The sequence below is a fragment of the Eubalaena glacialis genome, chromosome 18 (genome assembly GCF_028564815.1).
Source record: "Eubalaena glacialis isolate mEubGla1 chromosome 18, mEubGla1.1.hap2.+ XY, whole genome shotgun sequence".
Lineage (NCBI taxonomy): Eukaryota > Metazoa > Chordata > Mammalia > Artiodactyla > Balaenidae > Eubalaena > Eubalaena glacialis.
This window is the reverse complement of record NC_083733.1, coordinates 55,074,751-55,089,651: the sequence shown is the minus strand read 5'-3', so window position 1 is coordinate 55,089,651 and position 14,901 is coordinate 55,074,751. Positions and strand designations below refer to the sequence as shown.

The 14,901-nt window shown below is 38.7% G+C and overlaps 1 protein-coding gene and 1 pseudogene across 7 annotated transcripts in view; one reads left to right on the top strand and one right to left on the bottom strand.

Moving 5' to 3' along the window:
- Positions 1–4,059, top strand: part of ZFP30 (ZFP30 zinc finger protein) — a 29,849-nt gene extending 25,790 nt beyond the window's left edge. For all 7 annotated transcript variants that reach the window (XM_061174130.1, XM_061174127.1, XM_061174125.1 and 4 more), the window contains one exon: positions 2,614–4,059. In XM_061174130.1, coding sequence (XP_061030113.1) covers positions 2,614–3,983 — 1,370 coding nt within the window. In that variant the 3' untranslated portion in view covers positions 3,984–4,059. The remainder of the gene's footprint in view (positions 1–2,613) is intronic.
- A 5,317-nt stretch (positions 4,060–9,376) lies between these two features.
- Positions 9,377–13,476, bottom strand: LOC133077665 (eukaryotic translation initiation factor 1-like; annotated as a pseudogene).
- Positions 13,477–14,901: the final 1,425 nt, after the last annotated feature.

Below are 14,901 nucleotides of genomic sequence, written 5' to 3'. Positions count from 1 at the left end.
TAACCCCTATGTTCAAAGGTCAACTGTAGTATAGTCTCCTAGATGAGAATGTTCAGCGTGCCAAGGTCTTAATCTGACACGTCATTTAGGTGGGGAAGCCATATAAGAGTCTCAGGTTCACTATATCCACACTGGGAATGTTTTGTTTGTTCTTTAAATTAAAACGTTCAAATTCTATAGGATAAGTTTTATAACTTCTACTTTGTTTTTTATGAGTGAATATGGACATTTTGCCCTAAGTTTGTTTATACTTTTATTTTGTGCATTTTCTACTCACTTCCTTTATTCCATTACTTTTTCCATTGTTTAATGTTTCTTATACAGTTTATATGGGCTTTTCTGCTGTATACACTTTCTCATTTTTCTTACAAATGTTTGGGCCTTCACTTTTGATTTTGACTGTGACTTTCCTTTAGATCACTGGTTTTTAATTTTTAATTTGCAAGTAAATCCTTTGAAATCACCATCTTAATAACAACTGTCATACTTTTGTACCTGCCTGCTTATTTACTACTGTTATGACTAGCTAATTACTGTTCATTTTATATATCATTTATATCTTATTTGTCTTAATGAGAACTTAAATTGTTTTTTTCCCAAAAATTTCTACAAAATTGTCATAGTTTTGTATTGCTTTCTTGAATGGGGAGATAGAGACAGACAGACAGGAGGAGAGAGAGGGAGGGGGAGAAAGAGAAAGAGAGGAGTAAAGGAAGGAGAACAGGAGAGAGGGAAGGGAGAGGGAAGCACGGAGAAAGACACTCAGATTTCATAGGAGTATTTTCTGTGCCATTCATTTTTTTGTCTCTGCTCACAAATTATCTACACTATTTAAATCATTGTTGCCTTTTAACATCTTTTTAGTATATCCTTTTTAAAGTAAACTTATTGAAATATAAATAGATATAAAAAATACAGAATTATAATATGTGGCTCACTGAATTTTCACAAAGTAATTACACATTGATTCAGAAATAGAGCTTTACTAGTATATCAGAAGCTCCCTCCTAACTTTCTCCAGTCATTCCTCCCTACCAAAGTTAACTACTAGCCTGACTTTTAACAAGTCCGTAGATTAGTTTTACTGTTTTCAAGTTTTATAAAAATGGAATAGTATAAATTCTTTTATGCCTGGCTTTGTTTACTCACCATTATGTTTGTGAGAATGATCCATGTTGTTGTGTGTACTTGTAGATTATTCATTCTCATTGCTGTTACAATTCATCTCGTTGCTCTTATTGCATTGTATCCACATATCTTAATTTTCTTTGTCATTCTTCTGTTGATGAACACTTGGATTCTTTCCAGTTTGGGCATATTAAAAATAATATTGCTGTATTGTAGACATTTTAAAAATAACTTTTTCTTTTTGGAAAGTATTGAAATCTTATTTCAAAAATTTTGAGAAAAATACCTCTCTGCTCAGAATTTCATTAGCATGTTACACTTTTATAAACCTGTTGCTGTGACTGAAAAATCACAAATATATTTTTAGGCAGTACCTAAATGGCATTGGCTATGAAGACTTCAGGGAGAATATAGGAAAGGGTATGAAGGAACAAAACAGGTTGAGTATTTGTAACATAGTGTGTATAGTTAATAAACTCAAATGAAGATAAATAAGTAGAACCTTTCATTACCTTGATCGTGAAAGTGAGGTTCACTCACAACTATGCAAAGTAGAAAATGAACTGAAGTGGAGATATCTGCAAGTGAAAGTGGAGAGGCCATTGGAAGGATGATCAGGTGTAAAGAAATTTTTCCATGTATGTATTTGATTGAGATAGCTTAGATGTGCTTTTGTTTCCCATCTCTATAGGAAGTGATAAAAAAGAAGGTGTAAGATTGGAGGCAAGGCAAAATATACATTTTTACTATTAACTAATTATGGAAATTTAATAATAGTTACTATGTGCTATGGGTTTGTTATTCAGTGATAAGTGAAAGATTGTTTCTGCCCTTGGGGAATCATAAGGTAAAAAAATAGAATAAAAACTGAAAAAGTTAATGAATATATCACAGCAGAATTGAAAAAAGTGTTAAGAAGCAAGGAACAAGTTATTGGGATAGAAAATAAAGGATATAAATTAGATGAAGTCAGCACAGGTAGTTTTTCTGACTTTTATCATGATACCTAAAGGGTGAAAGGAACCCAACCATGTGGAGAGCCCGCCAGCATTCCTGGGAGATTTAATAGCCAGTAAAAAGCTCTAAGAAATGGAAAGATTGTAACATATTTTAGCAACTGAAAGGAGGTAAGTGTGACAGATGTAGGGTGCAAAGGGGGCAGTAGCTTGAGATGACATCTTTTGGTAAACAAAGGCCATGTTATTCATAATAAAGTGTTTCTACTGTATTCTTATTTAAAAGAGAAATCATTAAAAAGTTTAGGTAGAGATCTCAGACTTTGATTTGCTTCTGAATTATCTGGTCTTAACTCATTTTCTTTATTCCTCTTAGCTTTATTCAAGCTACATGATTTTTAAAGAGTTTTTAAGCACATTTTCTTCAACTGGACTTTCTTTTCTTTCCTATTATAAAATTTTTATTTGCTTATTTGTTTACTTTTTCTAGAATAATAAAATAGCATGTGTTTATCTTATTTTCTTTCAGATTTGGAATCCAGATATGACACTAAAAAGTTATTTGAAGTAAAGGATGTTTGTGAAATGAATGTATCTCAGTGGGAGATAATGGAAAGAATTAGAAGTTGTGGCCTTGAAGATTCCTTTTTCAGGAAAGATTGTGAATATAAAAAGTTTGAGGGACAGGAGGGTCCTCAGGAGGCGTATTTCAGGCAAGTGAAAAAAACCACCTATGAAAAAATGCCCAAGAACAAAAAACGCACATCTCTTACTCTGTATCAGAGAATTCACAATAGAGAGAAACCCTATGAATGTGGGGATTGTGGGAAGGCTTTTAGAGTACGCCAGCAACTCACTTTCCATCAGAGAATTCATACTGGTGAGAAACCCTATGAATGTAAAGAATGTGGAAAAGCCTTTAGACAGTGTGCCCACCTTAGTCGACATCAGAGAATTCATGCTTCTGACAAACTCCTTGAATGTAAAAGATGTGGAAAAATCTTTACATGTGGTGCAGATCTTCGTGTACATCAGAGAATTCATGTTGGTGAGAAGCCCTATGACTGTAAGGAATGTGGGAAGGCCTTTAGAGTGCGAGGACAACTTAATCTCCATCAAAGGATTCATACTGGTGAGAAACCCTATGAATGTAAGGAATGTGGGAAAACCTTTAGACAATATGCACACCTTACTCGACATCAAAGACTTAATATTGCTGAGAAATGCTATGAATGTAGGGAATGTGGGCAGGCTTTTCTGTGTAGTACAGGCCTTAGAGTACATCACAAACTTCATACTGGTGAGAAACCCTATGACTGTAAGGAGTGTGGGAAGGCCTTTAGAGTGCGGCAACAACTTACTCTCCATCAGAGAATTCATACTGGCGAGAAACCCTATGATTGTAAGGAATGTGGGAAGACCTTTAGTCGTGCCTATCATCTAACTCTCCATCAGAGAATTCATACTGGTGAGAAACCTTATGAATGTAAGGAATGTCAGAAGTTCTTTCGTCGTTACTCAGAACTTATTTCACATCAGGGTATTCATATTGGAGAGAAACCCTATGATTGTAAGGAATGTGGGAAGGCCTTCAGACTGTTCTCACAACTTACTCAACATCAGAGTATTCATTTTGGTGAGAAACCTTATAAATGTAAGGAATGTGAGAAGACTTTTAGACTGCTCTCCCAACTTACTCAGCATCAGAGTATTCATACTGGTGAGAAACCCTATGACTGTAAGGAATGTGGAAAGGCCTTTAGACTCCATTCATCACTTATTCAACATCAGAGAATTCATTCTGGTGAGAAACCATACAAATGTAAGGAATGTAAGAAGGCATTTAGACAACATTCACATCTTACTTACCATCAGCGAGTTCATAAGGTCACTAAATAATTATTAGAAAGCCATCCATTGTGAATTTTGTGTGAAGGAGCAGTATAAAATAAATTCTGGAGGAAAAGTGTTTGAATGTAGGAATCCCTTTTGCTTCATGCTCAAAATTAAAATAAGAGGTTTTAAAAGAATAAGTTAATTTAATGAATACATAGAAATATTTCATCACCATTCAAACCATGTTAAACTTTAGGAAATTCTTTCTAGAAAGAAACTCTCTTAAAGGAGTGAATGTGGAAAAGCTTTTGATCTTACCTGTTATCACCTCTATTCTTTCATCTGTACAGTATACCTGTGGAAATTGCCAGGGCACCAACTCATTCTGGAAATTGATAAATAAAAGGAAGGAACTGTGATTTAGCCTGCATTTCCTGTATAAACTATATTTCAAGGCAACTAGAAGTTGATGAGGTAAAGTTCTTTGTTAGAGATTTTTACAGGACATAATGAAATAATGGATCTAGGCACAATTCTCAGTAGAGGTGTTAAGACCATTATGTGAATGGTTGATGTCAACTTCATAGTGAATAGATGAGGTTGACAACATCTGAACCCACTGATCAATTTTAATCTCATCAAATAGGACAAAACATTTTGTGCCTCCTGATATGATACAATAAGACATACCATTGCCAAAAAATATTGAACCTGAATCTAATTAAAGCATCAAGATCTAACTCCCAGTTTAGAGAAAATTCAGGAAACAAGAACAAATTACATGATACAACAAGAAGCAGACAAATCTAAAATGTGGGTTATTCTACAAGAGTAATGACAGCTTCTCAACCAATAAAATGGATTGAAAAAAGGGAGGTGGAACTCTTAGATATTAAAAGAGTCTTAAGAGATGTATCAATCAAATGCAATGAATGAGTGGTTCTCATTTAGATCACAAGTTGAACAAGTGTAAAAACATTTTTATGACAGTTGGGGAAATGGGACTATTGACAGTATTAGATAATATTAAGAATTATGTTCTTGTTAGATGTGCAAATAGCATTGTGTTTATGTAAAAGTGTCTTAGAGATAAATTAGCAAGTTTATACACATAAAATGATATGCCTAGAATTACCTTTAAAATGCTCACGCAAAAGAAAAGTGAAGATGGATAACTTGTTTGTCAAAATCATGGTAAGATGAGTCAGGTGCGTGGTTTTTGCTCATTTTGTTTTTGCTCTTTTCTCTATTTTCATGTATTTTAAATTTTCCGTAATTTTTTTTAAAGATAAAATATCTGTGAAATTATAACCCACTTAAAGTGAATGATGTTTGTAAATGGCTACATATCAGAACTTAACGGATGTTGCTAAAGTTTTACAGACAGGGATATTAAATGTGCTGTAATGTATTTGGGAAATTAAGATTGAGGATCCAGATTTTATCTAGTTCACCTAATGCTACATCTGTTGTAGTGCCTGTCCCATAGTACTTCGTATATTTCAAGAGTGAGTAAAAAGAGCAATTACAACTACTTGTGGAAATTAATGGAATAGAACTGTATTATCTGATAAGGTAGCTGCTAGCAACATGTTGAGCTATTGAGAGCCTGAATTGTGGTTAGTACAAATTAAGATGGTGTTAAATGTAAAAAACACACAAGGTTTTGAATCCTTAGTTCTAAAAAAATATCTAACAGGTCAGTTTCTCACAGCATTTCTCTGCTGTTGTTGGGAAGCTGTGATATTCAGTGGATTGCATTACTGCATAATACAGAACCCAGTTTAAGTATGTCTCTGCTCCCAAGTAGCAGCATGTTTACACACTGAGGTCTCTTTGGTTCTACCCTGAGTCATGCTGAATTTTTTTTTTCTTCTCTTCATAAAACGTTGCCTGTGTTTACAGCTGAGTAGTTTTCTCAGACTGTTTTTAGCCTGTAGATGTTTCGGCATCCAAAGGCCCTTTTTTACTTTATACTGTTTCCCACTAAGTTCAAGCTTGCAGTGCTTCAAGTAGTACAATTCTCTTTAAGACTGTTTTCTATGATTTTCATTAGGGTTCATTCAATTAGACAAAAGATCAACAGGCTCTCCTCTGTATTGGGTTCCCTGTGAGGCTACTGTGGAAAAACGACTTTGAAATTCTTAGAAGCCACGCTGTTTCACAGAAAGGATGAAAGTTGGCTTTATCTTTACCCTGGGGTGACATTTTCAGGACAGCACCACATATTTGAGTTTTCCTCCCCTCTCAGGCCCATTATAACTTTGAGAACCCTTTGCTACCTGTAAACACTGTCATGAACCCTCTATTTCCTTGAAATTCTACTTGAAATATGCACCAGTTGATAAAATGAATAGAATGATTTTTTTTTTTAACTCTGTTAATATGATGGATTACCTTCATGGATTTTCAAATATTGATTAAGCCTTATATCACTGGAGTAAACTCCGTTTGTCTGTAGTGTGTACTTTAAATATATATATATATATTGCTGTACTTGCTGTGATTGCTATAATTTACTAATGTTTTGTTGAGGATTTTTGCATCTATATTCATGAAGGATACTGGTCTATAGTTTTGTTCTATTTTTGTCTCTTTTGGTATCAGGTTGATGGTGTCCTCATAACGTGAGTTTGGAAATGTTGCCTCCTTTTAATTTCTGGAAGAGGTAGTGTAGAATTGGTGTTAATTATTCTTTGAATGGTAGAATATTCCAGTGAAACCATTTGGGCCTTGCAATGGACTGAATGTGTCTCCTTAAAATGTGATGACATCCTAACCCCCAACGTGATGGTATTAGGAGGTGGGGCCTCTCAAGAGATAATTAGGTCATGAGGGTGGAGCCCTTCTGAATGAGATTAGTAGCCTTATAAAAGTGACCCCAGAGAGTTCTCTCACCCTCTCCTGCCATGTGAGGAGGATACAACAAGAAGATGACAGTTTTCAATCTGGAAGATGTTTCTCACCAAAACTAACTGTGCTAGCACCGTAATGTCAGACTTCCAGCCTCCAAACTTGTGAGAAATAAATTTGTTTACAAGCTACCCAGTCTGTGATACCATGTTATAGCAGCCCAAGCTGAATAAGACAAATTTGCACCAGAAGTGGGTACTAATGTAAAAGACATGGAAGTGGCTTTGGAACTGAATAGTGAATGGATAAAGGCTGAAAAGAGTTTTGACGTGCATGCAAAAAATAACGGATGTTAAGGGTGATTCTGGTGAGATCTCAGAAAAGAGGAGAGCTGAAGAGAAAACCTCAGTCTTAGGAAATAATAATCATGAACAAAATGTTGGTAGAAATATGGACAGTAAAGACCGTTCTGCTGCAGTCTTAGATGGAAATGAGGAACTTATTATTGGAAACTGGAGGAAAGGTCATTCTTTTTATAGTGGCAAAGAACACGGCTAAATTGTGTTTGTGTTCTAGTATTTTGTGGAAAGTAGATCTTCTGAGCAATGAAATTTAATGTGTGGCTTTGCTCCTCCTGGCTGATTATAATGAAGTGCAAGAAGAGAGAAATGACTTAAAGATGGAGTTTTTGAAGCAGAATGTAAAGATTTGGAAAATTCTTAGCTGAATAAATAGTGTTAAAGTGAGGGCATAGATTGGGAAAGAATAGCATCCTATAAGTTGGTTGGGAGACATGTGGGATGAAGCTGGGGACATTGAGCACCTGAGTTTAGAGTCTGCTTTACTAATGGAAGTGGCACCCCCACCCACAGTGGCAATGGCATTTCCACCTCCATTTGAGGGGATTAACCCTGCATTGCCTGAAGAAACCATGACCTCCCCTGAGGCAGTGGCCATGCAAGATGAGGCTGATTATCCTCAGAAACCACCCCCACCACCCCTCTTTGTTTCTGGGCCTCTCACTAGACTCAAGTCCCAGCAGACTCCTAAAGGTGAAGTACAAAGTGTGACCCAGGAGGAGGTGTGCTACACTCCAAAAGAATTACTTGAGTTTCCTAATTTTTACAGGCAAATCCAGGGAACAAGTATGGGAATGGATACTAAGGATGTGGAATAATGGTGGAAGGAACATGATTGGAAATTTGGTGACAGTGAAATCTGGGAAAGAGATGTGTGGATAGGCCTCTCTGGGCAAAACATTTGAAGATATTTGTGTCCTGTATAAATACCCACTAAAGGGTGGCCTCAGCAGAGGACTTTAATAATCAAGTGGATAGGATGGCCTGTTCTGTGGATAACAGTTTCTTTTCCCAGCTACCCCCATTATCATCCAGTGGGCTTAGGAACATAGTGGTGGCAGGGATGGACATTATGCATGGGCTCAGAAACATGGACTTCCACCCACCAGGGTCCACCTGACTGTGGCCACTGCTGGGTGCACATTCTGCCAGCAGAGACAAGCACTGAATCCCTAATATAGCAGCATTCCCTGAGAGGTGTTCAACCAGCTACCTGGTGGCAGGTTGAGTACATTGTATCACTTACATTGTGGAAGGGGCAGCGCTTTGTCCTTACTAGAATAGAGACTTACTCTGGATACAGATTTGCCATCCCTGCATGCAGTGCTTCTGCCAAAACTGCCATCCATGGACTTATATACATACAATGCCTTATCCACTGTCATGGTATTCCACACAGCATCACCTCTGATCAAGGAACTCCTTTCACAGTAAAATAACTGCAGCAATGGGTCCATGCTCATGCAATTCACTGGTCTTATCATGTTCTCCACCCTCCTGAAGCAGCTGGCTTGATAGAATGGTGGCATGGCCTTTTGAAGACTCAGTTATAGATCCAGCTGGTGGCAGTTCCTTGCAGGCTGAGTCTGGGTTCTCCAGAAGGCTGTATATGCTCTGAATCAGCATCCAATATGTGGTAGTTTCTCTAGTAGCCAGGATTCATGGATACAGGAGTCAAGGAATAGAGTGAGATAACAAAATTCAGTTGACCTTTGAACAACCCAGGGTTTAGGGGTGCCGATACCCCATGCCGTCAAAAATCTGCATACTGCTTTATAGTCGGCCCTCTGTATTTGTGTTTCTGCATCCGTGGATTCAACCAACCTTGGACTGTGTAGTACTGTGGTATTTATTGAAAAAAATCCATGTATAAGTGGACCCTCACAGTTCAAACCCATTCAAGGGTCAACTGTATATATGTTGGTCTCTGCCTCTAGTTCCTGGCCCAGAGCTCCTAAAACTCTTGTAATTTCCTAAGTGATAAGAACACTAGGAGCATCTCTTACTCTAATATTTGGTCTTTGACCTGGCTCCTGACAAAGGGCTGGTGAAACCCTTGTAATCTCCTAGGTGATAGGAGTATCTTCTGTTCTAATGAGGCAACTCTGGGTGGGCTCCTTGATGGTTCTTGGATGAGGGCTGGTCTCCAGAAAGACTAAGGCATGATTAGAACGTTGGAATTTTCAACCCTGCTCACCTTTCTCTTGAGAAGGGAGAAGAGCTGGAAATGGGGTTAATGATCCATCATGCCTCCATGATGAGACCTCCATAAAAATCCCCAAAATACAGGGTTCGAAGAACTTCCAGGTTGGTGACCACATCCACACTGGGAGGGTGACACCCAAATTCCACAAGGACAGAAGCTCCTGTGCTTGGGACCTCCCATACCTTACCCTGTGTTTCTCTTCATCTGGCCATTCATCTGTATCCTTTTATCACATCCTTCAGTAAACTGGTAAATGTAAGTGTTTTCTTGAGTTCATGAGCTGCTCTAGCAAATTACTTGAACCTGAGGAGGGGGTCGTGGGAACCTTGAATTTGTAGCCAAATCAGACAGAAGTTGTAACATGGGGACCTACTACTTGCAATTGGCATCTGAAGTGGTGAGCAGCCTTGTGGGACTAAGCCCTTAACCTGTGTGTCTGACACTAAATTGTAGGACACCCAGCTGAACCCCCCCCCCCACCGCCATGCACTGCGGCCCCACCTCTGACATTTGGTGACCAGAAGTGAAGTGTTCTGTGTGAATAGTAAAGACGCACAGGGAAAAAACACAGGGAAGAACTGTAGGTTTTCCTTTACAGGTGGAAATGGGAGTGGTAAAACTATTACCCCTAGTGACCCACTATCAAAATTTTTGCTTCCCATTCCCATGACTTTATGCCCTTCTGGGTTAGAGGTTTTAGTTCCAGAGGGAAGGCTGCTTCCACCAGGTGGCACAATAATGATTCCAGTGAATTGGAAGTTCAGACTGCTACCTGGCCACCTTGGTCTCATACCTCTGAATCAACAGGCAAAGGAGAGTTACAGTGTTGGCTAGGATGATCAATCCTGACTACCGAGGGGAAATTGGACTACTATCCCACGATTGAGGTAAGGAAGAGTACATCTGAAATACAAGAGATCACTTAGGGCATCTCTTATCACCATGGCCCTGTGACTAAGGTCAGTGGAAAACAACAACCCAATCCAGGCGGGACTACTAATGATCCAGACCCTTCAGGAATGAAAATTTGTGTCACTCCACCAGGTAAAGAAGCATGATCATGTGACTAGTTACAGAAATGAGGACTGTAATTGTCATGAGTATTCCTCCTTGTTTTGTTATGAACCTGTGTGTTTAGTTTATGCCTATATTCTTTTCTTTCTTGATCCTGTACCTTGTAACTTTACATCATAGTATTCAAGTATTGACTTTATATCATAGTATTTAATATTGTTAATTTTACATCATCATATTTAAATTACAGGGTACCTAGAAGAAGGGTGAAGATCACCCAAGGACTTTGCATCCTCTTCTGGGAAAAATTTACTGAGTTTTCAGTTGGACCCAGAATAGCTGTATCATGTTAGATGAAATTATGACCTTGTTATTGTTTTTATTTGGAGATTAAGTATGGTTTAAGGAGAGCAGTATGAGTGCCAATTTGACAGTGTGAATTTGTAATAGTTAAATTTATGTGTCAGCTTGACTGGATCAGAGGATGCCCAGATACCTAGCTAAACATTTCTAGGTGTGTCTGTGAGGATGTTTCCGAATGAGATCATCATCTGAATCAGTGAGTTTGGTAAAGTGAGTTTGCCCTCTTCTATGTGGGTGGGCATTATTCAATCCATTGAGGGCCTGAATAGAACAAAAATGCAGAGGAAAGAAGAATTCTCCCCTCCCCTATTTTCTGAGCTGAGACATCTCACCTCATCTTCTGCCCTCAGACTGGGATTTATTTACATCATTGGCTCCTCTCATTCTCAGGCCTTTGGACTGTTGACTGAATTATACCACTGGCTTTTCTGGGTCTCCATTTTGCAGATGGCAGATCATGGGATTTCTCAGCCTCCATAATCATATAAGCAAATTCCTTAAAATGAATCTCCTTTGATATCATATTGGTACTGTTTCTCTGAAGAACCCTAATACATGCCTGGAGGTTTCTTCTTCTGAAGATTGTAAATTATGGATTTAATTAATAGTTATCAGACTATTCATCTTGGATGAGTTTTCATAGTTTAAAATCCATGTCAGATAATTCCAATATCTGTGTTAACTTCCTGTTGATATCTGTTGATTATGTTTTGTCATCCACTTTGAGATTTTCCCTAGTTCTTGATATGCACGTGTGTGTGTGTGTGTGTGTGTGTGTGTGTGTAATTGTATCCTGGATATTTGGGGTTTTATTTTATGTCTCTTTCACACTTAAATCAAGTTCCTAGTTACTGCAAGGTCATGGTAGTAGACAGGCTCCATGTACACACAGCATTTGAAGTTGTCCACCAGCTGGGAGGAAGACATAGGCAGGTTGTTCCTGGGACAGATTGGCAGTCAGGATTCTGCTCAAAACTCACAGCTTTAGCAGATTTCCATAGACTGTGTCATGGAGCTGCCTCATTATTGCTGGCACAGGATGGTGACAGTTTTAGCTATCTGGCACATCTTCCACTAATGGTAGCATCTGCTTATATCAAAAAGTACAAAAGGTCTTTATCTTGTATATTGTGATTCTTTCTGGCTAGGAATGGAAAGTGAGAATTTCAGTTTTATCAGAATACCACTAAAATCTCTAAATTAGCATAACCCAATATTGATGGGAACCAGAATTTGTGGTGAGCCACAGAATATCTAGTCTGACTTCCTTCTACCCTTGGTTCCTGAACCTATCCATGTAAAAAAGTTTATTGGAGAAATAGTACCATGTACTGATCTCTGGTTCAAGTAAATACATTTTACAGGATAGTGCCCCAACATCACATGGTATTCCTCTTAGCTGACAACATAATTGACTCTTTAGTAGTTCTTTCCACCATTGTATAATATCAGTTAATTCAGGAGATGTATACCTAAACCTAGTGAATCCATGGATTTTAGCTCATTGATTCACTTCTTTTGCTGTACAGTAAGTTCCATCGTCAAAATCAGTGTTGAGTGGGATAATATGATGAACAATACATTCAGTTTTGTGGAATTATAAGTGAGATAAGGCAAACCTATTTCAAGAATAAGTGCCCAGTCTACTTCTTTGAAGGTGTTTTTATGTAGTATAGAATTCTGGTTTGACATTTATATCAGCATATTGAAGAGATCACTTAATTGTTTTTTTTTTTTTTTAATTTATTTATTTTTGGCTGTGTTGGGTCTTCGTTTCTGTGCGAGGGCTTTCTCTAGTTGCGGCAAGCGGGGGCCACTCTTCATCGCGGTGCGCGGGCCTCTCACTGTCGCGGCCTCTCTTGTTGCGGAGCACAGGCTCCAGACGCGCAGGCTCAGTAGTTGTGGCTCACGGGCCTAGTTGCTCCGCGGCATGTGGGATCTTCCCAGACCAGGGCTCGAACCCGTGTCCCCTGCATTGGCAGGCAGATTCTCAACCACTGCGCCACCAGGGAAGCCCTAATTGTTTTTTTGTTTTGTTTTGTTTTGGGTTTTTTTTTGGTCCACACCCCGTGGCATGTGGAATCTTATTTCCCCTACCAGGGATCAAACCTGTGCCCCCTGCAGTGGAAGTGCAGTCTTAACCACTGGACTGCCAGGGAAGTCCCAGATTACTTAATTGTTATGACTTTAGTTTTGTTGTTTTGGAGAAGTCAGTTCTCAGTCTTACTGTTACTTCTCACTACTTTTTTTTGGCTCTTTTCAGTTTATTGCATGAAGGAGTTACACTAGTCCAAGTTAAAAGCAGACCCCAGATGGTTACATTATACAAGCTGTGAGGTTTTTAAACATGTGACAAGGGCCAGAAGGGAAATTCTACTCATTGCAAGGAAATCCTCACTTAAGCTTCAGTGAGCCAAACGCACTTAAAACCCATGAACTGGTCGTCCTTAGCCAGTCCAGTCTCTACGAGGAACTGGCATATGTTCTTGCGCTGTTCACCCTGTAGCTGAATTACTTCTCTATATTCTGGATGCTCAATTACAGTACCATTTCAGCCAAATTTCTTCTTAAATGCCTTCACTGGTTTCTTTTTATCGTAATCATCAGCGATCCCTTGGACTGCAGTAAGGGTCTTCCTGCCGTTTCTCCGTTGAATTCTTTTATCAATATAATCCTTAGTGCTGGCAGGAAGCAGATCATCTCCCTTACTTGTTGCATCAGCAAAGGGGTCGAAAGAGTGGAGGTTCTGGATAGCAGACATACAATTTCTTTTCCTCTGTGGAAATGGCCTGCGGAAGGCTGCGGCTGGAGAAGGCGGGTGCCGAGGACCGAGCATCGGGAAGCGAGGGGGCTCGAGGGGGAGGCTGCTGAGTCCATGGCAGCGGCTTAGTGATTCCTTACTACTTTTTTTTTTTAATTTATTTTATTTTTGGCTGCGTTGGGTCTTCGTTGCTGCGTGCGGGCTTTCTGTAGTTGCAGCGAGTGGGGGCTACTCTTCGTTGGGGTGCGCGGGCTTCTCACTGCAGTGGCTTCTCTTGTTGTGGAGCACGGGCTCTAGGCGCGCGGGCTTCAGTAGTTGTGGCTCACCGGCTCTAGAGCGCAGGCTCAGTAGTTGTGGCGCAGGGGCTTAGTTGCTCCATGGCATGTGGGATCTTCCCGGATCAGGGCTTGAACCCGTGTCCCCTGCATTGGCAGGTGGATTCTTAGCCACTGCACCACCAGGGAAGCCCCATTCACTACTTTTTATAATTTCCTTTTTCTTTGGTTTTTCAACAGAGTTTTCTTTTTATAATTTCCTTTTTCTTTGGTTTTTCAACAGAGTTTTTACTAAATCCAGTAAATGGATTTAGTTTGGGACATTTTTCAGCTAATATTTTTTCAAATATTCTTCTGCCCCTTTTCTCCCTCTGGGTCTTCAATTGTGTGTGTTTAAAACCTGTTCATTGTATTTTACTTAGCCCTAATTTATTATCTCCATTTTAAACTAAGATGATGAAATTGGCCCCCAAAACTAAATTGTCCAAGAGCACATGGTTAGTTATTGTGATAGCTGAGATTCACATCTGAGAAGTTTGACAAAGCCCATTAAAAAAAATTATGATTGAATATCACCTCTCAATGTCATGCATTTTTTAATGCCTTCCATCTCAGTACTTCATCAGGAATATGATGAATTAACAGATCTGTGGAATATGCCATCACTATTGATGGCATAATATATCACCTTATTGGTGATCATAATTTATTTAATCTTTTATTAGGTATTTACATTTCTAACTTGTGCTTATTGTACATCATTCTTTGATACACATCCTTGTGCATGTATCACTGTGCATTTTATACCTCTTTCCCAATGACAATTTCCTAGAAGTTATATTTCTGAATGATTATCAGATATTTAGTAATTGCTAACAATATGGCAGGCCCTGGGCTAGTGTTTGAAGATTAGCATTAAAAGTGTAGTTGCTATCCTTCAGATCTTTATAATTGAGCAAGAAAAATGTAATCCTTACAGGAATAAATCTAAAGTAGGGGGTGATAAAGGCCTCTAGACTAAATTAAGATGATATACCTCTGAAGATATAGATGGAAGACATTCTAGCAAGCTGAAAATTATTTTGAATTCATGGAATCTCTGGAAATGAATGGATTCATGCAGCAAGCTACATGTCTTTTACATTTTTTA